Below are 21,794 nucleotides of genomic sequence, written 5' to 3'. Positions count from 1 at the left end.
GTGTGTATTCGCATATGTGATATGCATGTCTCTCCTTGTATCTGCTGTGTATCTGTGTATATTTGTGCACGGGATACTTGTGTCTATGTTAGTGTGTATCTTGTGTGTGTCTCCATGCAAATGATGTCTGTGTCTGTGTGTGTGATGTGTGTGTCTGTGGGTCTTCTTTGTTGCCCATTTGTTTGTGGAATGTCTGTGTTCGTGACTTTGTGCCTTGGTGTGTCACCATGGTGTCTGCGTGGATCTTTGTGGTGTGTGTGTCTATGGAGTTGGGGCTTTACTTTGTCTGTGGCATGTGTGGGTCTTTGTGATGCGCTGACGTTCCTGCGTGGCCGGGTGCATCTGTGCCGGGGGCCGGCCTGCCTGTGCGTGCTTAGTGCAGCCCATCATCCCTGCGTCTTTGTGTGTGACGTGTACGTGTCCCCGTCTGCCGAGCGCTGTCCACCTTTGTATGTGCCGTGCTTGTCTGTGAGGGTCTCTGCGACGTGGGTCAGCCATGTGTGGGCTGCGTGTGCCTGTCTGACATCTGCATCTTGGCGCGGAGCACACGTGTCCGTGCTGGTGGCATGTCACAGCAGCGTCCGGGCCAGGCACGGTGGGCCCTGGGTCCCCCCTACACGAGGGTCCGCTGGTCCCTGTCTGTCCCTCCCCCTCCCCTCCATCCTGGCAGCCAATGCTACAGGGGAGCCAGTTGCTATGACGACGCTCCATCCTCCCTCCCTCCTCCCTCCTCCCACCCTTCCTCTGACAGGCTCTCTGCTCCCCCAATCCCGGCTGTCCTCGGGGGCGGGGCCCTTATTCTCCCCCCCCCCTTCTCTCCTCTCCCCCCCCACCCCAGCAACCCCGGCTCCCCGGCTCCTCTCCTCTGTCTGTCTCTCCATCCCTTCATCTGTCTGTCCCTTCAGAGAGGGGGAGGGGGGTCCCTGAGCCTGTAAGCAGCCCCTCCCTCCCCCTGTCCTGAGCCTCCTGCCCCTCTCCTGGGCCGGGGGGAGGCCAGGGTCGCGCGGGTCCCCATGGCTGGGGGCTGAGGGCCCGCCCCCCCCTCCTCCCCAGCCGCCACCACCTCCACCTCCCTGCCATCCTCGACAAGATGCCTGCCCCCGGCGCCCTCATCCTCCTCGCGGCCGTCTCCGCCTCCGGCTGCCTGGCGTCCCCGGCCCACCCCGGTGAGTCTGTCGGGCCATCCTGCTGTCCAGTGGCCCCCACCCCCACCCTGGCCTGCCCCGGGGTCTGTCTGCGGGGCTCTGGCTCCGTCACCTGTGTGGCGTCTTCCCGCAGCGAGCCAGGGCCTGGGGAGGCGCAGGAATGGTGCCTCTGTCAGCAGGGCCTGTGGGAGGAAGGCTGGGGGCTGGGTGGGGAGGGGGTCCGTTCGGGCAACATGTGTGTGTGTGCAGACGCGCGCGCGTGTGTGTGTGCAGGTGTGTGCAGGAAGCCGGGGAAGGTCAGGGCCTCTGGGAGAATTGGGGACAGAGAGGAGGAATACTATTTCTAAAGGGGACACAGCCTTGGAGGCTGTCTCCAGCTTTGGGGGAGTCCCAAGGCTTGCGGAGCTCCCGACTCGGGACCTGGGGCTGGGGACCGAGGACATGTGTGTGCTCCAAGCGTCCTTAAAAGTGACAGGCCTCAACCCCCGTAACTAGGATCCAGCATGGGGCGAGCACCTTCTCCCAGCCTGCAGCTGGGGGCTCATCCTCTTCTTCAAATAGGGGGTAGGAAGGCTGTCGTGGGAGCGTATTTTAAATTCTGAGCACTCCAGGCTCCACTGTTACTCCTCCTTCCCTCAGTCCTCACTGAAATTCATCCAAACCTGAGGGTGAGGTGATGGGGTGGGGGTGGGGGGGGTCCCAGCTTGGGGCGAGAGGAGGGACCCCACCCCCAACCCAACCACTTGAGAAGGCCCCAAACTACAACTCCCACAATGCCCCGAGCCATCCGGCTCCTCTGCCAAGGGGCCCCTGGGTGCAGAGCATCATGGGAGCTGTAGTCAAGACTAACTGGACGGGGAGGGGCAAGGAATCGGGGAGCCAGGGGCGTGAAGACGCGAGCCCAGCCCAGCCCTGTCCCCACAGACGGATTCGCCCTGGGCCGGGCGCCTCTGGCTCCTCCCTATGCCGTGGTCCTCATCTCCTGCTCTGGCCTGCTGGCCTTCATCTTCCTCCTCCTCACCTGTCTGTGCTGCAAACGGGGCGATGTCGGCTTCAAGGTGAGGTGCACGAGGGAAGTTAAGGTGGGGAGGAACACTTCAGCAAGGCCTTTCCTCCGCTAACCCCCCACCCCCACCACCGGGGGAGCCGGGCAGTGAGTCTGAGAGCCCTTCAGGCCTAAAGTTACAGCAAGATCCAACTCCGGATGGGAATTGGACTGGGATTGGAGGACATTTGGCAGAAAGGTGGGGATAATATTGATTAGAAGGACCATGATGTCTCTCACTGCTGTGTTCTCCCACCTCTCACCCCTCCTGGCCCCAGGAGTTTGAGAACCCTGAAGGGGAGGATTGCTCCGGGGAGTACACCCCTCCCGCTGAGGAGACTTCCTCCTCACAGTCACTGCCTGACGTCTACATTCTCCCCCTGGCTGAGGTCTCGCTGCCAATGCCTGCCCCGCAGCCATCACACTCAGGTATGGCCCTGCACCTTGACTGGAATCCCGTGGCCCCCCAATTCAGGGTGGGAGGAGCTGACAGCCCTCCCTCAGAGAATCAAAGGGAAAGGCAGAGGTGGGAGCCTTGGAATCTTGGAAGCAGCGTGAAGCAACTCCAAGATCATCTTGGTGGAAGCCGTTGCTTAACCCCAAACCAGATTTGGAGATTCTTGCAGAGCAATCCATGATGAGGTCAGCCTAGATCTTAATGCCAGAGGCAGAGCCAATGGCAGGCTGAAGTTAAGTCATAGGATCTTGGGACACCAAAGGGAAGAACGGATTGGACACTAGAAACTTGTGGGCAGCCAATGAGGAGACTGAGATCTCTTCATGGAATGTGGGGGCAGCCAATGAAAAGAGATTTGTTGTGTCTGCTTTGACCCCGGTCCCCACTGAGGTAGGGGATGTTGGTGGCACTTGGGAGGGGAGAGAGGCTCAGGTGCCTCCCCTTTTTACTGTCCCCCACGCCAGACATGACCACCCCCCTGGGCCTTAGCCGCCAGCACCTCAGCTACCTACAGGAGATTGGGAGTGGCTGGTTTGGGAAGGTAAGTAAGTGGGGCTGGGGTGGGAGGTGGGGGCTCTACACAATCCAGGGCGACACTCCTGTTCTGTGTCCATCACTCCTGCTCCCACCACTTCTCATCTGCCCCCTGCCTCCTCCCCCTGCCCCCTCGGCCCACCCATTGCCCTTCTCTCTGTTCACCTCTCACGGGCTCCCACCCACCCCATCCCCCCCATCTGTCGGTCAGCGCCTCCCTCCTCACTCCATTGACCACTCCGCCTCGCCATCCGGCTCTCCACGCGTCCGTCTGTCCATCCTTCCACCCGTCCCTGCGTCCATCGGACTCTGGGCCTGTGAGTCTCCCACCCCGCGTCTGGTGGGGATACGAGGGTGGTGGGAGTTGAAAGAAGAGGCTGGAAAGGAGAGGGAAGTTGGGAGCCATCAGGTGGGGTGGAGGGCACTCCCTGGGATGGGGCTGGGGAATAAGCAGGCACTGATTCCTGGGTCCTCCTCGAGCAGGTGATCCTGGGAGAGATTTTCTCCGACTACACCCCCGCCCAGGTGGTGGTGAAGGAACTCCGAGCCAGCGCAGGGCCCCTGGAGCAGCGCAAGTTCATCTCCGAAGCACAGCCATACAGGTATGGGGACCTCTGGGTAGACATGGAGCCCTGAAGGCCCAAATATCTGAATCTGTGCTTCATGGTGGTAACGTTTGGGAGCAGGAGGAGTACAGTGTGGGGTCAACTCTGGATTCCAATCCTAGATGTACCTTTTCCTGGCTGTGCCAGTCAATCTAGATCATTTCCCTCCCTGAGCCTCGGGGTCTTCCTCGGGCCAGAGGCAGGGACATGAAGGCAGTGTGATGCAGGTGAAGGAAACAGCGCAAAAGCTGAGCTGGAAATCTGGAAATCAGAGTGGAGAAGGCTCCACTCTGAACCTCAGTACCTTCATCTAGAAAGTTAGTCCAGGAAGCCTGAGCAGCCTCATGTAGAGGGCAGCTGAGAGGATACAAAATGGGCCTTTGCCTGGCACAGGGTCTGTGACGGTGGTCCCTCCTTCAGGCCCCTGCCTGTGGGTTATGAAGGGCAGAATCAGAATCACAGACCAGAGTCCTGAGTGGCTGCACCAAACGGCCACGGTCTCCCCACGCCTGTCCCCACTGGACTGGGAGGTCTGGGAAGACAGGATGCTATCCCTCTCCTGCCTGGTCTCCATTCTAAGAGCTTCTAGATCAGTGTTAATTAAACCTCTGCTCATTTATGCCCTGTGTGGTATTGCGTGCCCGGGCATGGAGAGGGTGTGTATATGGGCACCTCTTAACAGAGGGCTGTAAAAGTGAGCTTTGCCCTGAGATTTTATGAACCTTTTCCTCTGAAAACTCCTGTGGTTTCCTGTGACTCTCAGGACAAAGTCCCAACCGTCCCTACAGCCCACAAGCCCTGCCCCCTGGCCCTCCCACAGACCAGCCTCAGTGCCGATGTCCTTGCTCTTCCCTCTGTCTGGAATATTGCTCCTGGCTCACCCACCCCCAGTTTCTGATGGTGGGATCCCTTCTCCTCCCTGGGTCTCAGATCAGAAAGGCCTTCCTTTATACACACACACACTGCCACCTAAGGAGGGCCCTGGGATGCTCCATCATATCAACTTGTGTATTTTCTTCATCACACGTATCCTAGTGTGTCATTATTTCATCCATGAATCCGTTGACTTGCCTCTCTCTCTCTCTCTCAACCCATGCTGGCAAGCACCAGCCACATACAGCTACTTAAATTCATCTTAAATAAAATGCAGTCAAATTCAAGATGTCTTCCTCAGCTACCCTTGCCGCATTTCAAGAGCTCAGGAGCCATATATGGCCAGTGGTTCCCACGTTAGACATCTCAGATCGAGAACATTCCCACCTTCTCAGAAAGTTCAGGTGGAGAATGCAGGACTATACTGGCAGCTTGGGGTCCATCTTGTCACCCAGCTACAAGCTGGCCCTCGGTAGACGTTTGCTGGATGAGCCACAGACCTGAGAGCAAATCTCAGCTCGGGCACTGTTACCAGCTGTGTGACCCTGGGCAAGTTACTTTACCTCTCTGAGCCTCCCTTTTCCCCTGGATCCAATGGGAAACATCATCCTGCCTAGCAAAGGTGTTAGGAGGATTTGATAACAGAAGGGGCCAGCCCTGGCTCAGATTAGTAGGTGTGCAGTGGATCCAAGCTTCCTTCTACATCTGCCATCCTAAGTCTCCCCATGATGGGAGCTCCAGTCATTTTTTTTTTTTTTCAAGCCCCAGCATATGCTGGTGCTTTAGGAAAGTTTTATCTCATTAGTTGTCTCCCAGGCAGGAGCAGAAGCCACTATCCACACCCTGCCCCCCAACCCCTCTCCTGCCAGGCCCCAATGAAACGAAAACTGTTCTACCCTCCTCGAGCCAGGTTGCAAGGTGCAACCTGGGCTGCAAGTCCTGGATGTGTTAATCTTTCCACAGACCCTCGGGTCATGTATCAGGGTTAAATCCTTCACTCCACACGATTTTATTGAGCACCTACTAGTCTAGGCACCGGGAACATGGCCATGCACACAAAAGCCCCAAATCCTGTCTTGTAAAGCTCGCCACCTAGTGGAGGGGACACACAATAAATGAGCCAGTGAAGAAATAAATTTTAACAGGAAAATATCACAGACTGACAAGTGCCTTGAGGAAATAAGGCAGGATGTGATAGAAACGGAGGAGCTCTGGGATGGGAACTGTGGGAAAGGCAGGCTTGACTAGGATGAATCAGTTTCGTAAAGCACTGTGGGAAGCGTGTTCCAGGCAGAGGGAACAGCAGGAACAAAGGCAGTGAGGCAGGAGAAATGCCAGCTCCTCTCTGATCCTATTAGATTTCTTGTCACAACTTTATGAGGGGATTACTATGACCATCCCCATTTTACATTTGAGGGAGAGGCCAAGTGACTTCTGTGAGGTTACACGCCTGGGAAAGGTAGAGACAAGATTCAGAAACCTGCTCCCCCAACCTGACTCTTAGCCACAGTGAGAGGATCAAGGAAGGGCATCCCCCAGTGTTGAGGGAAGGGCAGTGATCTCTTGAGGAAAGGATGTTGACACTAACGGACAAGGAGGACTTGGACGAGAGTGGAGTGCTCTCCACAGAGAGAGGTATACAAGGCTTGAAGCCTAAGCAGGCACCTGTGAGTCTAGGAGATGTACATGGAGTGAAGAGTGATGCTGGGAAAGGCAGTGGGGCAGGAAAGACTGAGGAGTGAGCCAAGCTCTGTCCCAGGGCAACTGGGGAGCCATGGAGGGTCGTGAACAGGTGGACATCAGGTCAGGGGCAGACTGAAAGGGAGAGACTGGAGGCAGGGAGGCTGGGAGGAGGCTTGAGCTGGGGCTGTGGGAGGGGAGGGGAAAGAATCAGGGGGCAGGAAGAAAGGCTGAGGGGGTGGTGAGCCAGGAGGAGGGGCAAGGAGGTGCCTGAGGGTCTGGCTTGGAGACTGGGAGACAGTGGGATGGACCTGAGACGGGGATATGGGGAAGGAGTGTGTGTTTGCGGCGGGGAGAGGGGTTAACTCTCAAGTAAGGAAACTGAGACCCGAGAGGTTGAAGCAACAGTCTGGTTTTGCCAGGAGGGTGGGGTGGGCCACAGGGCTGGGGTCGGATGGAAGGGGCTGTTTCCTGACCCAGGCAACCCCCACCCCCGTGCAGGAGCCTGCAACACCCCAACGTTCTCCAGTGCCTAGGCGTCTGCGTGGAGACATTGCCCTTTCTGCTGATTATGGAGTTCTGTCAACTGGTGAGGGTCTGGGGGGTCGCGGGGCCGGGGAGGGGGAGGGGCAGAGTGAGGAGCTGGACCCGGTGGGGGCTCAGGGCCATTCGCAATGACATCATCATAGCGACACCTGTGACAAGACAGCATTTCTTAGATGAGCCCTCAGTCTCCAGGTGGATGGGCTTCCCTTGTAGCTCAGTCGGTAAAGAATCTGCCTGCAATGCAGGAGACCTGGATTCCTTTCCTGGGTTGGGAAGATCCCCTGGAGAAGGAAACGGCAACCCACTCCAGTATTCTTGCCTGGAGAATCCCATGGTCAGAGGAGTCTGGCAGGACAGAGGAGCCTGGCAGGCTACAGTCCATGGGGTCGCGAGAGTCAACACGACTTAACGACTAAACAGGAAAACCGGGACCCCAGGTGGCACGCCCTGACTAGCACGTGAGGAGCGTGCGTTCTGTTACTAAAGTGTTTCTCAGCAGCAGGGGAAACTGAAGCCCAAATGAGTGCAGCGGCCGCCCCATCCATGCCTCGGGTTGCCTGAATGTGTCGATGCGGTGGAACTGACCCCTCCCTGCCCTCTCTCCCAGGGGGACCTGAAGCGTTACCTTCGGGCCCAGCGGCCCCCCGAGGGTCTGTCCCCTGAGCTGCCCCCTCGAGATCTGCGGACACTGCAGAGGATGGGCCTGGAGATCGCCCGCGGGCTCGCACATCTCCACTCTCACAACTATGTGCACAGGTGGCAGCCCGGAAGCCACCGGGCAGAATTGGGGCGAGGAAGGAGGGCGAGGGGCTTAAGGAGGGAAGGACGCTTGAGTTGGGGGCGGGGCACAAAACAGGGGAAAGACTCGCGATGGGGGGGAAAGGCGGGGTCAGGAGCGGTGGGCGGAGTCAGGAAAGGGGCGGGGTTACTGAAGAGTGGGTGTCGGGGAGGGGGAGGAGTCAAAGTAGGAGAGGAGGAGTGAGAAAATGAAGACGGAGCGGTGCAGGGAAAACTGGGCGCACTCTTTAAGTAGCGGGGCGGGCTTCCCCAAAGCTGCCCGCTTCTTACTTCGCCCCCTCGCCTGCCCCCAGCGACCTGGCCCTGCGCAATTGCCTGCTGACCTCCGACCTCACCGTGCGCATCGGAGACTACGGGCTGGCCCACAGCAACTACAAGGTGGGGGCTGCCCTCCATCAGGGCGGGGAAGGGGGCAAGTTGGGGTGGGAGGGTGCCCCGGCCCACCTGACCGCGCCCCGGCCTGCGCCCCACCCCCCCACGCCCCAGGAGGACTATTACCTGACCCCCGAGCGCCTTTGGATCCCGTTGCGCTGGGCAGCGCCCGAGCTCCTTGGCGAGCTGCACGGGACCTTCATGGTGGTGGACCAGAGCCGCGAGAGCAACATCTGGTGAGGCGGGCAGGGGGCACAGAGCGCAAGGAAGGCGGAAGGGTCACAGGTTCTACAGATGGAGAAACTGAGGCCCGGGGAGGGGGGCGGCTCCCTGGAGGGTCAGGGCGGGGCTCTGACCTCTCTCTTCTCCCTTCAGGTCCCTAGGGGTGACTCTATGGGAGCTGTTTGAGTTTGGGGCTCAGCCCTACCGCCACCTGTCAGACGAAGAGGTCCTGGCCTTCGTCGTCCGGCAGCAGCACGTCAAGCTGGCCCGGCCGAGGCTCAAGCTGCCCTATGCGGACTACTGGTGAGGGCGGGGCCTGACCCCCGACCCCTGACCTTCCACCTCCCAGCCCGGGATGATCCCAGAATTCTCCACTTCATTTCACACTCTCCCCTGCACACTTGCACCACGTGCTGCCAGCCCTAAACTGGAGTGGGGACGTCCCAACCCTTTCTGCCAACATCTGCTTGCTACGTGGAGGAAGGGAAACTGAAGCATGGAGTAACTCAGCTGGTCTCCAAATCTAGTTTCTCTGACCCTAGAAGACCTCTGCTGCTTTCCTGTCTCTGATTCCAAAACTTGTAACCCAACCAGAAAGCCGCCTTAACCTGTCACTTAACTATCATTTCCCTTCTGTCTCCCACCTTGGTCTTTTTTTCTTCCCCCTCTCCTTTGGCTGCAGGGCAGGGCATGTGGGATCTTGGTTCTCTGACCAGGGATCGAACCTGTGCCCTCTGTAGTGGAAGCACAGAATCTTAACCATTGTACCACCAGGGAATTCCCCTCTTGGTCTTGACTCTCATCTCCCTGGGTGTCTGCCCACCTGGTCTCTGCCTCCCCTGGGGATCCACTCCCCACCCCCAGCTGGGACTCTGCCTTGCTCACTCTTGCCTCCTCCCTCTCCCCCAGGTATGACATCCTGCAGTCCTGCTGGCGGCCCCCTGCCCAACGCCCCTCAGCCTCTGATCTCCAGCTGCAGCTCACCTACTTGCTCTCTGAGCGGCCCCCGAGGCCCCCGCCGCCGCCACCCCCACCCCGAGATGGTCCCTTCCCCTGGCCCTGGCCCCCTCAGCACAGCGCCCCCCGCCCAGGGACCCTCTCCTCTCCGTTCCCCCTTTTAGATGGCTTCCCTGGGGCTGACCCCGACGATGTGCTCACGGTCACCGAGAGTAGCGGTGGCCTCAACCTTGAGTGCCTGTGGGAGAAGGCACGGCGGGGGGCCGGTCGGGGCGGGGGGGCACCCACCTGGCAGCCGGCATCCGCGCCCCCGGCCCCCCACGCCAACCCCTCCAACCCTTTCTATGAGGCGCTGTCCACGCCCAGCGTGCTGCCGGTCATCAGTGCCCGCAGCCCCTCCGTGAGCAGCGAATACTACATCCGTCTCGAGGAGCATGGCTCCCCGCCGGAGCCCCTCTTCCCCAATGACTGGGACCCCCTAGACCCAGGAGTTCCTGCCCCCCAGGCCCCCCAGGCTCCTTCCGAGGTCCCTCAGCTGGTATCCGAGACCTGGGCCTCCCCGCTCTTCCCGGCAGCCCGGCCCTTCCCGGCCCAGTCCTCTGCATCCGGCAGTTTCCTCCTGAGTGGCTGGGACCCCGAGGGCCGGGGCGCCGGGGAGACCCTGGCAGGAGACCCTGCCGAGGTGCTGGGGGAGCGGGGGGCCGCCCCGTGGGCCGAAGAGGAAGAGGAGGAGGAGGGCAGCTCCCCGGGGGAAGACAGCAGCAGCCTTGGTGGGGGCCCCAGTCGCCGGGGTCCCCTACCTTGCCCCCTATGCAGCCGCGAGGGGGCCTGCTCCTGCCTGCCCCTGGAGCGGGGGGATGCTGTTGCGGGCTGGGGGGGCCACCCTGCTCTTGGCTGCCCCCATCCCCCAGAGGACGACTCGTCCTTGCGGGCCGAGCGGGGCTCCCTGGCCGACTTGCCCCTGAACCCCCCCGCCTCGGCCCCCCCCGAGTTTCTGGACCCCCTCATGGGGGCGGCGGCGCCCCAGTACCCCGGGCGGGGGCCACCTCCCGCTCCCCCCCCCCGCCGCCACCTCCCCGGGCCCCCGCGGACCCAGCCGTGTCCCCCGACCCCTCCTCGGCCGTGGCCAGTCCCGGCTCAGGCCTGTCGTCTCCGGGCCCCAAGCCGGGGGACAGCGGCTACGAGACCGAGACCCCTTTTTCCCCCGAGGGAGCTTTCCCCGGCGCGGGGGCAGCAGAGGAGGAAGGGGTCCCTCGGCCACGGGCTCCCCCCGAGCCCCCCGACCCGGGAGCGCCCCGGCCGCCCCCAGACCCGGGTCCCCTCCCGCTCCCGGGGGCCCGGGAGAAGCCGACCTTCGTAGTTCAAGTGAGCACCGAGCAGCTGCTGATGTCCCTGAGGGAGGACGTGACAAGGAACCTCCTGGGAGAGAAGGGGCCCCGGAAGACGGGGAGAGGCCCCGGGAATCGAGAGAGAGCCCTGGGCCCGAGTCCGGACCCCGCAGTCCCGGAAAGCGGGAAGCAAGCCCCAAGCCCGAACGAGGGCCTGAGCCTCCCGGTAAACGGGGTGACAGTGCTGGAGAACGGGGGACCGAGAGCCCTGGGCGCCGACGAGAAGGTGGCAGAGAATGGGGACCCCGGGTCCCCAGAGAGAGAAGAGCAAGTGCTGGCGAATGGGGAGCTGCCACCCCCAAGGAGAGAGGAGACAGTGCTGGAGAATGGGGGCCCAGGGCCCCCAGAGAGAGAAGAGCGAGTGCTGGTGAATGGAGGACTGACATCCCCAAAGATCGAGGAGGGGTCAGAGAATGGGGGCCTGAGACTCCCCAGGAACCCGGAGAGGCTGCCAGAGACTGGGCCTTGGAGAGCCCCAGGGCCCTGGGAGAAGATGCCCGAGAGTGGGGCTCCAGCCCCCACGAACGGGGAGCCAGCCCCAGAGACCTCACTGGAGAGAGCCCCGGCACCCGGCGCGGTGGCCTTGGCCCTGAACGGCGGGGAGACAGCCCCTGGCCCCGCTGGCCCAGCCCCCAGGAGCGGGGCACTGGAACCCGGGACCGAGAGGAGAGCCCCCGAGACTGGGGGGGCACCGAGAGCCCCCGGGGCTGGGAGGCTGGACCTCGGGAGTGGGGGCCAAGCCCCAGTGGGCACGGGGATGGCCCCCGGCGGCGGCCCCGGAAGCGGCGTGGACGCAAAGGCCGGATGGGCCGACAGCACGAGGCCACAGCCGCCCCTGCCGCTGCTGGAAGCGCAGCCGAGGAGACCGGAGCCAGCGCCCCAGAGAGTCAGGCCGGAGGCAGCCTCCGAGGGAGAGCCCGGGGCCCCAGACAGCAGGGCCGGCGGAGACACGGCACCCAGCGGAGACGGGGACCCCCCCAAGCCCGAGAGGAAGGGCCCCGAGATGCCACGACTGTTCTTGGACTTGGGACCCCCTCAGGGGAACAGCGAGCAGATCAAAGGTGAGCAGGCTGCCGGGAGCATGGAAGCGCGGTTGGGGGCCAACGCCCAGCTCTTTCCAAGAGGTAGGGTGCGGTTGAGAAGCTCAGCCTCCCTGGTACCAGGCAGGTCAGCACGCTAAGCAGTGCAGATCTTGGAGTCATACTACCTGGTCTCAAACCCTGGTTCCGCCCCTCTCTAGCTCTGTGACCTTGGACAAACTCCAGGCCTCAGTTTCCCCATCTGCCAAAAGCAGAAGACAAGGATAGCACCTACCTAAGAGGATGGCGAGAGTTGCATGAGTTAGGACTTCCAAAGCCTTTGACCCAAAGCCTGGCACTCCTAAGCACCAGCCATTACATCACAATTCACATCAACCAGGGATCGCAAACTCAGATGCTGAGCGGGGGAAGGGCAACAGACAATATAAGGGAATGAATGAATGAATGAATAAACAAGAGCTGGGAGACGTGGGGTGGGAGCTGGGGAGGAAATGCAGCCATTTCTAAGCTTCATTCGGGAATGCCCACCCAATATTGCCAAATCTGCTGCTTTCCCTTTAAACCAGAGTTCTAGGTGTTTTAATGGTGGAAACTAATTCAAACAAAGCCTCTGTGGGCTGGGCTGCCAGTGCATGATCTCTGGCTTAAGCTTTCCACCAAGCTGAAGTGTCTCATCAGTGTGCCAGGCCTCCCTGGTGCCGGGCTCTGAGCTGCCCAGGGCTGGGACCCAGGGAGCCTCAGACCCTGCCCTGCCCACCGTGGTACTGGTGGCCTGAGAGCCTAGGAGAAACGCCTTGTCTTGAAACTTGAGTTTTGATAGGAACACAGTGGGTGTTTTGTCATAGAGAAGAGACAGTGTAAGAGAAGATAAATGGAGAGTAAAGATAAATGGCCCCTGTTTAGATCTGGACATAGGAGTAGTTAGGACTCCAGGCTTCCACTGCTGAGGGCATAGGTTCAATCCCTGGTTAGGGAACTAAGATTCCTGCATGCCATGTGGTGCAGTCAAAAAAAAGAGAGATTAGGGACTGTGGTTCCACTCGAATCACCTGGAGGCCTGATTTCCTTAAATACTGGTATGAAAGTTATACTGGTATGACCCAGCCAGTTTCATATTGGCAACCTCATAGCCATACGTGAGGGAAGGGTTATCATCTTTGTTTGCCAGAAGAGCCTGAGATTCAAGAGGGAAAGGTCACGAAGACTGGGCACAGAACCTTCCTTCCTCAAACCCACTGTATGAGAATATTACCCTTTCCTCAAGGTTGTTGTGGAGAGTTTGCAACCAGCTGTGTCAGAAAAGACCCTGGGCCACATGAAAACGACAGAGGATGAGCAACTAAGATGCCTCCGCGGTCCGGGGTTGGGGGTGGGGGATTGGTGTTGGGTGAGAAGAGCCTGGGAATAGCCTTAAAAAAAAAAAAAAAAAAACAAAACAGAGAACTTCTACTCATCCTTCATGAGCCCACTCAAATTTCCCCTTCCCAGGGAAGCCTTCCTGATTTCTAAAGACTGTTACCCTGTACTTCCTCTGGGTATCCAAGCCCCTGATAGCTCCCTCTACAAAGCCCCACCCCACCACCCCATCACCTTGAGATGGGTGGTCAGGGAAGGCTTCAATGAAGAGGCAACTTATAAGCAGACATGAAGGAAGTGAACCGGGTGGACATCTGGGAGAAGGATGTTTCAGGTAGAGGACACTGAGATGGGTACTAAGTTGGCATGTTCAGGGAATAACAAAAGGCTGGTGAAGCTGGAGTACAGTGAATGAGGGGTGCAGAGTGACTCAGTCCACATCCACCTTTCTCCTTGCCCTGCCCTCATCCTCTTCTCATTCCCACCATTGCCCTGCACAGGGCCTGGCACACAGTTCACTTATGCAGTAATGGAGGAATGGGTGGCCCTTGTCCATTTACCAGTGAGGAAACAGAGGCTCAGAGAAGTGGATCTGCTTGCCTAGGGACACATAGCAAGAGAGCAGGGTAGGCTTGGGATTTAAAGTGAGGTTTCCTCCTCCAGGGACCTGAAGTCTTCTTCTTAGACTTCCTAAGATTAAGGAGTCGCAGGGCAGGGAAAGGACCTGGAGATGGTTAGACACCCCAATTTTCTGGCCATGCAGGGCTAAAAAGGGAAAGAAAGTGCCTTGGTCAACATTGTATAGCAGGGAACATTCATTCATTAATCCCACAAATATTGACTGAGTACTTCTGTGTACTTGGGGCTTGGGAATGCAGCCAGAGTGAGCACGACTCAGTCTCTGTTCTGTGGCAAGGCAAACATTAATCACAGTGCCACAGAATTAGAGTTCTATACTGAGATCAACTGCTCAGAAGGAGAGGTGCTTGGTACTACAGGGTGCAGAGCGGGTAGCCTGGCCTGACCTCCTGGGAGATCCCCGAAGGCTTTAAAAGTCCAGACAAGAGCCAGATGATGCACAGGACTTGAGTTCTATAAGGAATTTCCAGGCAGAAGGAACAGCCTATGCAAAGGCTCAGAGGTGGGAGGAATGGGGGATGGCCCATGTGGCTGGATGGAGCTCAAGCCAGAAGGAGGGGGCAATAGAGCCAGGAGAGGTCAGCAGAGCCTGGGCACTGGGGTCTGATGGTCCTGGGGAGAAGCTGGGGCTTTGTGCTGTGGGCACTGGGGAACCATGGGGAAGGTTAAGCACTGGATTAGGCGGAGATCGCTCCCCTTCTGCTGGGAGAACCCCAGTGCAACCTTTTGGTTCACAAGGGTGGAAACAGACTGTGCCTGAGATTACCTGAGGACACACAGCTAGGTGGGAGGGCACGCCTCAGTTTCCCCGAGAACTGGAGCTCACCGAGTCTCTTCCCTCGCAGCCAAGCTCTCGCGGCTCTCGCTGGCGCTGCCGCCGCTCACGCTCACGCCATTCCCGGGGCCGGGCCCGCGGCGGCCCCCGTGGGAGGGCGCGGACGCCGGGGCGGCTGGCGGGGAGGCCGGCGGGGCGGGGGCGCCGGGGCCGTCGGAGGAGGACGGGGAGGACGAGGACGAGGAGGAGGACGAGGAGGCGGCGGCAGCGGGCGCGGCGGCGGGGCCGCGGGGCCCCGGGAGAGCACGGGCAGCCCCGGTGCCCGTCGTGGTGAGCAGCGCCGACGCGGACGCGGCCCGCCCGTTGCGGGGACTGCTCAAGTCTCCACGCGGGGCCGACGAACCCGAGGACAGCGAGCTGGAGAGGAAACGCAAGATGGTCTCCTTCCACGGGGACGTGACCGTCTACCTCTTCGACCAGGTGCGCTGCGGCTGCGGGCCCGGGACCCCCTGGGGTGGCGTTTGCGGAGGGGCGGGGCCTGGATGAAGTCTGCGTCTAGGTTGGGGCGGGGCCTGCAGGGTGAGGGCGGGGCGTGGGAGAAACTGGCCAGGGAATGGGGCGGGACTTGGAGGACCGGATGAGGCCTTGAGCGTGAGGGCGGGGCCTGGAGGAAGGCCACGCCTCAGGCGGGGCGGGGCTTGCAGGCTGAGGGTGGAGGCTGGCTAGGGGGATAGGGCGGGGTCGGGGGGTAGGGCCCACTCCAGAGCAGAGGCGGGGCCTGGGGTAGGTGTGGGTGCTGGAGGGCTAGGGAGAGGCCTGGAGAAGAGAAGGGACCCGGAAGAAAAGCGTGGTACCTGCTAGCCAGAGGCTAAGGAGAAAGTGGACGGCTTCCCTGGTGGCTCAGTGGTAAAGAATCCGCCTGCCAATGCAGGAGACTCAGATTGAATCTCTGGGCCGGGAAGATCCCTTGGAGAAGGAAATGGCACCCCACTCCAGTATTCTTGCCTAAGAAATCCCATGGACAGAGGAGCCGGGAGGCCTACAGTCCTTGGGGTCGCAAAAGCGTCGGACCTGATTTAGCAACTACACAACAAAGGAGAAAGTGAGGATTAGGGCAAAGTCTGCAAGTGGAGGTGGAACCTAGTGAAGTTCGGGGCGGGGTTTGTCCACCAGCGCTCTAAGGATGTGGAGGCTGAGGGGCGGGCTCAGAATGGAAGGGATCTTATCCACTAGTTGCGGGTCTCGGAGAAGCTGCAGGTAGGGCTTAAGAGATGCTGCTTGTAGTGTTAAGATGCTAAGTGCAGTAAGTGGGTTCAGGGATGGGACAGAACGAATGAAACGGGAATTGAGGATTGTGTTAAAAGTAACTAGCCTGAGAGGTTACTGTTGAAGAGAAAATGGTGCTTGTGGACTGGGGCGGGGCATACTAAGGTCCTGAGATGAGTGAGAACAGGGTCAAGAGCTGAGGCCTAGGGCACTGAAACAAGGGGCCAGGCTTGGAGGGCTGGAGCGGGGCCACTTCAGAGGGCGGGTTAGGAGCTCACTGGAGGGTCCGGAGGTGCTCACAATGGGTTAAGGGTTTGGAAGACCGTAGGGGCAGGTAGTTCTGCGGCCAGCACTGGGACGCCTGCAGCCGAGATCTAGGACATAGGTAAGGGTCTTGGATCGGGGCGGGACTTACGGAGATAGTCTTGGGTTAGGGGCTTCCGTGGAGGCAGCGCGTTAAGGAGCCCAGAGGCAGTTCCTGCGTTGGACTGTGTAGCTGTGGTTGAGGGAAGAGCCTCAGGCTGGGGTGAGGTTAAAGCTAGCCTGCGGCTTCGAAGGGAGAGTAGGGGATTTTCAGAGAGACAGAATGTGAACTGAGATGCCTGAAGCCCCAGAAATGTCAGCGGGGTTTGTTGCTTTTTGGGATGCAGTGAGTGACAAGTTCGTCCCCCTCCTTGCCCCTCCTAATCTACCCTCACAGGAGACGCCAACCAACGAGCTGAGTGTCCAGGGCCCCCCCGAGGGGGACACGGACCCATCCACGCCCCCAGCGCCCCCGACGCCTCCCCACCCCGCCACCCCCGGAGATGGGTTTCCCAGCAACGACAGCGGCTTTGGTGAGGGGCGGGGCGGGGCAGGGTTGGGGGCGGGGTCTATGGCACCCGCAGTGATGGGCGGGGCCTGCCGAGGGGCGGGGTCGGACGGCAGAAGCTGATATTGTAGGGCTGAAGTGCCTGAGGGGCTGACCGCCTCCTCTCCTCTCCTCTCCTCACGCACACTAGGAGGCAGTTTCGAGTGGGCGGAGGATTTCCCCCTCCTCCCCCCGCCAGGCCCCCCCCTGTGCTTCTCCCGCTTCTCCGTCTCGCCTGCGCTGGAGACCCCGGGGCCCCCCGCCCGGGCCCCCGACGCCCGGCCCGCAGGTACGGTGCTTCAGATCCTCGGCCCTGCCTCACCTCTGCCAATCTCTCTCTGTCCCCATCTCTCTGCATTTGCCTGCCTCTCTCCAAGTCTCTTCCTTCCCTCTCTCTCTGACTGTTCACCAGTGAAACCCACCCACCCAACTCTGGAATCTGCTCAGACCAAGACATGTCTATCAGACGGGCTTGGGGAGTCACGCCCTTGTCTGATTGATTCTCAGTTTCCCTTCTGTAAGGATCCCCTCTTAGTCTTGTCTATGGTATTTTTTTTTAATGCGCTGTAAGTGGGATCTTAACTTCTCAACCAGGGATGGAACCCGCACCTCCTGCAGTGGAAGCGCAGAGCCTTAACCACTGGATCACCAGGGAAGTCCCAGATTATTTCTTTGTTGTTCTTTTTTCTTGCCCATCTTTGGGCTCAGATTCCTGCCTGGTACTTGCGTGATTCTGTTCCCCTCTCTGTTTGAGGGTACGGTTGTCAGAGGCAGACCAGGAGACAGAGGAAACCAGGAGGCTCAAAGCTAGTTAGCAGGAACAAGAGCAGAGAGGCCATGGCCAGGGATTCCTATAGCGATAATAGCAAGCAGTCACATAGCCTCTAGAGTTTGCTTGCAACATCTTAACCCATTTAATCCTCCCTATGATCCCACAGGATGGATTCTAGTCTCATCCCCATTTTACAGAAGAGACAACTGAGGCTTAAGTAGGGAGGCATGAAGAGCCAGGGTACAAACCTAGCTCTGAGTCCGCGCCTTCTCTAGCAGTCAGCGTTTGTCCGGTTCCTTTCTTGAGTTTTACTTATGCCACATTGCTAATCCTCACCCACCTTGGGGGAACGTCCTTGGATGCAGGGCTTGCCCTGGGCCAGGCAGGTGGAGATGTTCCCAGAGGACAGAGCTAAATAGGTGGGAGGGCCAACTGGCTCTTTTCAGGGAGGGCTCCATGCCTGGCTCCCCTGCACTGTGCCTGAGTTCAAGTGTTGGCCCTGCCACTTCTTGGCTGGGTGACCTAGGGGTGAGTCGCTTTCTCTTTCTGTACCTCAGTTTCTGCAGAATGAGGAGGATAACAGGATCTAACTCATAAGATTGTTAAAGGGATTAAATGGCTTAATCCTCCCCTTGCATGCAGCAGTGGTCTTTAACTGGTAGCCGTTACTGCGTTTAATTAAGTAGACGCTTACTGAGCATCAGCTGTGCAGGCACTGGGTGAAGGGGATGTTCTGTGCTGGGCAGGATCAGTGAGCCCCCCTCCATCCCACCCACAACACTGACCCCAGTCCCACGGTGAATGAATAAGTGCAAAACTCAGGGTCGCTGAGAAAGGAGACGCCAAGAAGAAAGGGCTTTCTGTCCTCAGTGATGGAAGGGCCCTTTAACCAGGGACTTGAGGGGTTGGTTGTGGTTAACTAGGTGAAGGGGAAGGGGACAGTATTCTAGCTGATGGAACAGCTTGCCGAGGGCCTGAGGCAGGAGAGAGCTTGGCTGGTTCATGGAACAGAAGGGAAGCGGGTGTGTCTGGGGGGTTACTTGGAGAATGGGGCAGATGGAAGTGGGTGGGGGAAGGTGAGAGAGAGCAAGGCAGACCTTGTGGGCTTGAGGGTGGTTTGAGGGGTGGGGACTTTGTCCTGGGGGCCCTAGGAAGTCATGGGAGGACTGTGAGCATGGGAGGAGCAGCTTCAGTCCCAGAGGTAGGAAGACTTCTCCCAGGCCTTGTGGAGGCAAAGGGAGGCAGGGAGGCTGGGGAGGAGGCCAGGGCGAGTGTCCAGGAGGGAGAGAAGGCATGCAGAGAGTCAAGGGCAGGAGGAACGGGCTGCGGGCTGACTCTTCACTTGGCAGCATCCTCAGATTTCACCCCCGAATGTCACTTCCTCCCAGAGGTCCTCTCGAAGGCCCCCACGAGAACAGGGTAAGACGGGTTCCAGCACATGGGGACACCGGCCAAGTGGTGAGTCAGGGCCGAGGCTGGCAGGGCCGGCAGTCCAGGATGACTTCACCTTTATTCACCAGGAGACAAGAGGGAGGGCCGGCCAGGTCATGCAAAACCCCAAATCTCTTTACTCAGTCCTTAGGCATTCCCACTGCAGCTGGGCTGCTGAGCTGGTTTCTAGAGACCATGGGTGGGATGGGGGGCTAGGCAGAGGCCCCTTCTGCCTCAGACCCCTGTGCTCAGCCTGGCTCTGCCCACGTCACACATGTTCCCTGGGTGCTAAGTGATGCTACAAATGCCAGAATTTTCCTACTCCTTTGAAAAAAAATACAAGGGTCATGATCCTCATTTAAAGATAGGGAAACCACAATTTCCCTGGCAGTCCAGTGGTTAGGACTCCACGCTTCCACGGCAGGGGGACCTGGGTTTGATCCCTGGTCAGGGAACTAAGCTCCCATGAACTAGGCAATGCGGCCTAAAAGTAAGTAAAATAAAAAAGAGGGGGGAAACTGAGGCTCAGGGACTGGGAGTGAGGGCTATGACTCAGGTGAGAAGTATGAGGTGTAGTGGGAGGGTGTCTGGCGTGTATCCCTCGTCAACAGTCTTCACCCCATGGGCCTCAGTTTCCCGGATCTGTCAAATGGGTAAGGGGCTCTCCTTTGGTGAGAGAGGAGTCGTGGTGGGAAACTCTGGCGAGAGGGCACTTTGTGCAGGGCCTCTACTGGACTCTGGGAATGCAGCAGTGACCAAATGCAGTCCCGTCCTCTCAGGTCTTCCGTTCTGCAGGGGCAAGCAGACCAGAAGCTAGCTCTTTGACAATGACTGAGATTATCCCAGAGGAGAGACACAAAGGAACATAACTATATCAGAGACTTCCATGCTGGTTAGGACTCAGCGCTTTTTCTGCTGAGGGTCTGGGTTTAATCGTTGGTTGGGGAACTAAGATCCTGGAAGTCATGCCACATGACAGAAAAAAACAAAAACAACAAAAATCGGGGGTGAGAAATGACTGCTTGACTGAGAATGGCCAGAGGAGGCCCCTGAAGAGGGGGCACATGGGTGGAGGCCTGAGTTCTATGGGAAGGGCTTAAGGGTGTGCCAGGTAGTGGGAACAGCCGGTGCAAAGGCCCTGAGGTAGGACTGTGCTTGGAGCAACAGCGAGGAAGGAGACCAGCATCACTGGAGCAGATTGAGTTGGGGGAGGGAGTAAATGAAGACAGAAAAGAGACAGAGCAGACAGACGATGGGGGTTTGTGGACCACAATGAGAACTTGGGTTTTTCACTCTGATGAGCCAGAAGCCATGAGCCCTTCTGCCCAGTAATCCCAATTTCTCCCTCTTCTTCCTTCATCTTCAGGCCCCGTGGAGAACTGACTCCCCAAAGACCCGACCCCCCTGCACCCCCAGAAGAGGGGCTGAGAGTAGAATCCTCTGTGGACGACGGAGCCACTGCCACCACCACAGACACCGCCTCCGGGGAGGCCCCCGAGACTGGGCCCTCCCCCTCCCCCACCATGTGCCAAACGGGAGGCCCTGGCCCCCCACCCCCTAGCCCCCCGGACAGCTCCCCTGAGCCCCCTGACCCCCTCGGTGCCAAATGAGGCAGGAAACCCCTTGCCCCTCCCTGGAGAGCCGCCTTTCTTGGAACTGAACTGAACTCTTTTGGGCCTGGAGCTCCTCTGCACAGCGGAGGCCCCTCCTTACCCCCTCCCAGCCCCAGACAGGGGCCGCAGGCTTCGGGGACCTGGACCCCTCCCATCTCGCGTCTCCCCTTCTCCACTCCGGCCTGGCCCCTGGAGGGGTCTCTGGTTCAAACCTTCGCGTGGCATTTTCACATTATTTAAAAAAGACAAAAACAACTTTTTGGAGGAACGTGGGGCGTGTGTGTGTTTCAGGAGGCAAAGAGGGGAGGCTGTCTAGGAGATGCGTCCATTCTCACAGCCCCATTTGACAGATGGGAACACTGAGGTCAGGAAGGCAGAAACGCCTGTGTGGCAGTGAGACCCCAGGCTTCCCACTTCTCTGGATCTCAGCTCTGTGTCTGGTGTGGGCATCACTGACTTCTACCACTGTCTCAACTTACAGTTCAGGAGGTGATGAGGAGTCGGTGAGGGTTCGGGAATGGGGCAGAGCCAGGTTTCTGCAAGGTGGCCTGTGATGGTGGCCAGATGTCCCAGGGCCAATGCTGCTGAGGGAGGGGCTCAGAAGCGACCTGCCAGCACCCACACTGGATCGTGGCCACCTCCCACACACCACAGAACGGCACTGCCTGTCGCATCTACCTCCCTGCCCACGGTGACTGTGCCTCAGTTTACCTCTTTCTCCATGTGACCGCCTACCTCCCTGACATTCTTTTGCCTTCACCTTAATCAAAATTCTTCACTGAGATTTTGTTTTGTTCCTTTCCCTTCAGTTTCCCATTCCACCCAGCCCTAGTTTGGTCTTTATTTTCCCATCTCTCCATCTGTGTCTTTTTCTCAGCCTTTCTTCCCATCTGATTCTATTTCTGTCTGAGCTTCTCCCCATCTCTACCTTTTTTCTCCTTGTCTGTGTCTCCTTGTCACCTTCCTGTCTCTGTGATGTCTTTCTGCCATGGCTTTTTGTCTTGACTTTTTCTCAACTTGTCCTTGACTGATTCCATCTTTTCTCTTTTTTTCCTTTGACTGGGTTTGTCTTCTTCCTGTCTTTGCATCTAGGATCTCCTGGCTTCCACTTGTCTGTGCCCTTGCCCCCCTGCCCTGCACCTTGGTACCCGATTCATTTGTCTTTGTGGGATGTAGTTTGGAGGAGGGAAGAGTTGGGGGGGTCAGGAGACTCAGCTGGGATGCTGTGTGGACTCCTGGCTTAAGAATTAAGGTGATGAGAGCATTAGGGTCACATGTACGTTGTGGGGGGTGGAGAAAAGGTGAGTGAGAGGGTTAGGTTTTGCCTCTTTCCCCTGCTGCCGCTGCTGACACATTCAGTATTTCTTGAACTGATATGCAGCACATCTGCCCAAGGTGGGCGCTGCATGGAGCCCAGCCAGGTTAGGCGC

General features: G+C 58.9%; 2 protein-coding genes across 3 annotated transcripts in view; one reads left to right on the top strand and one right to left on the bottom strand.

Annotated features, from left to right (window-relative positions):
• Positions 1 to 14,523, bottom strand: part of SULT2B1 (sulfotransferase family 2B member 1) — an 83,973-nt gene extending 69,450 nt beyond the window's left edge. The window contains exon 1 of one of the 2 annotated variants that reach the window (XM_024978339.2): positions 14,424 to 14,523. The gene's annotated coding sequence lies outside the window, so the exon portion shown is untranslated. Of the gene's footprint in view, positions 1 to 1,257; positions 1,297 to 14,423 lie in introns of those variants that run through there. The other variant, XM_059876797.1, reaches the window with a different exon arrangement.
• On the top strand, positions 1,073 to 20,632 carry LMTK3 (lemur tyrosine kinase 3). The gene is given in 16 exon segments (XM_024979226.2): positions 1,073 to 1,166; positions 2,070 to 2,203; positions 2,469 to 2,619; positions 3,112 to 3,188; positions 3,665 to 3,783; positions 6,841 to 6,928; positions 7,493 to 7,641; positions 7,977 to 8,061; positions 8,170 to 8,291; positions 8,431 to 8,580; positions 9,187 to 10,286; positions 10,289 to 11,683; positions 14,503 to 14,912; positions 16,399 to 16,534; positions 16,700 to 16,837; positions 20,118 to 20,632. Coding segments are annotated over 16 exon segments (4,347 nt in total). The 5' UTR covers positions 1,073 to 1,090; the 3' UTR covers positions 20,135 to 20,632.
• Positions 20,633 to 21,794: the final 1,162 nt, after the last annotated feature.

This window comes from Bos taurus, chromosome 18 (genome assembly GCF_002263795.3).
Source record: "Bos taurus isolate L1 Dominette 01449 registration number 42190680 breed Hereford chromosome 18, ARS-UCD2.0, whole genome shotgun sequence".
Classification (NCBI taxonomy): domain Eukaryota; kingdom Metazoa; phylum Chordata; class Mammalia; order Artiodactyla; family Bovidae; genus Bos; species Bos taurus.
The sequence above is the reverse complement of the archived record's forward strand: the minus strand, read 5'-3'. Positions and strand labels throughout refer to the sequence as shown.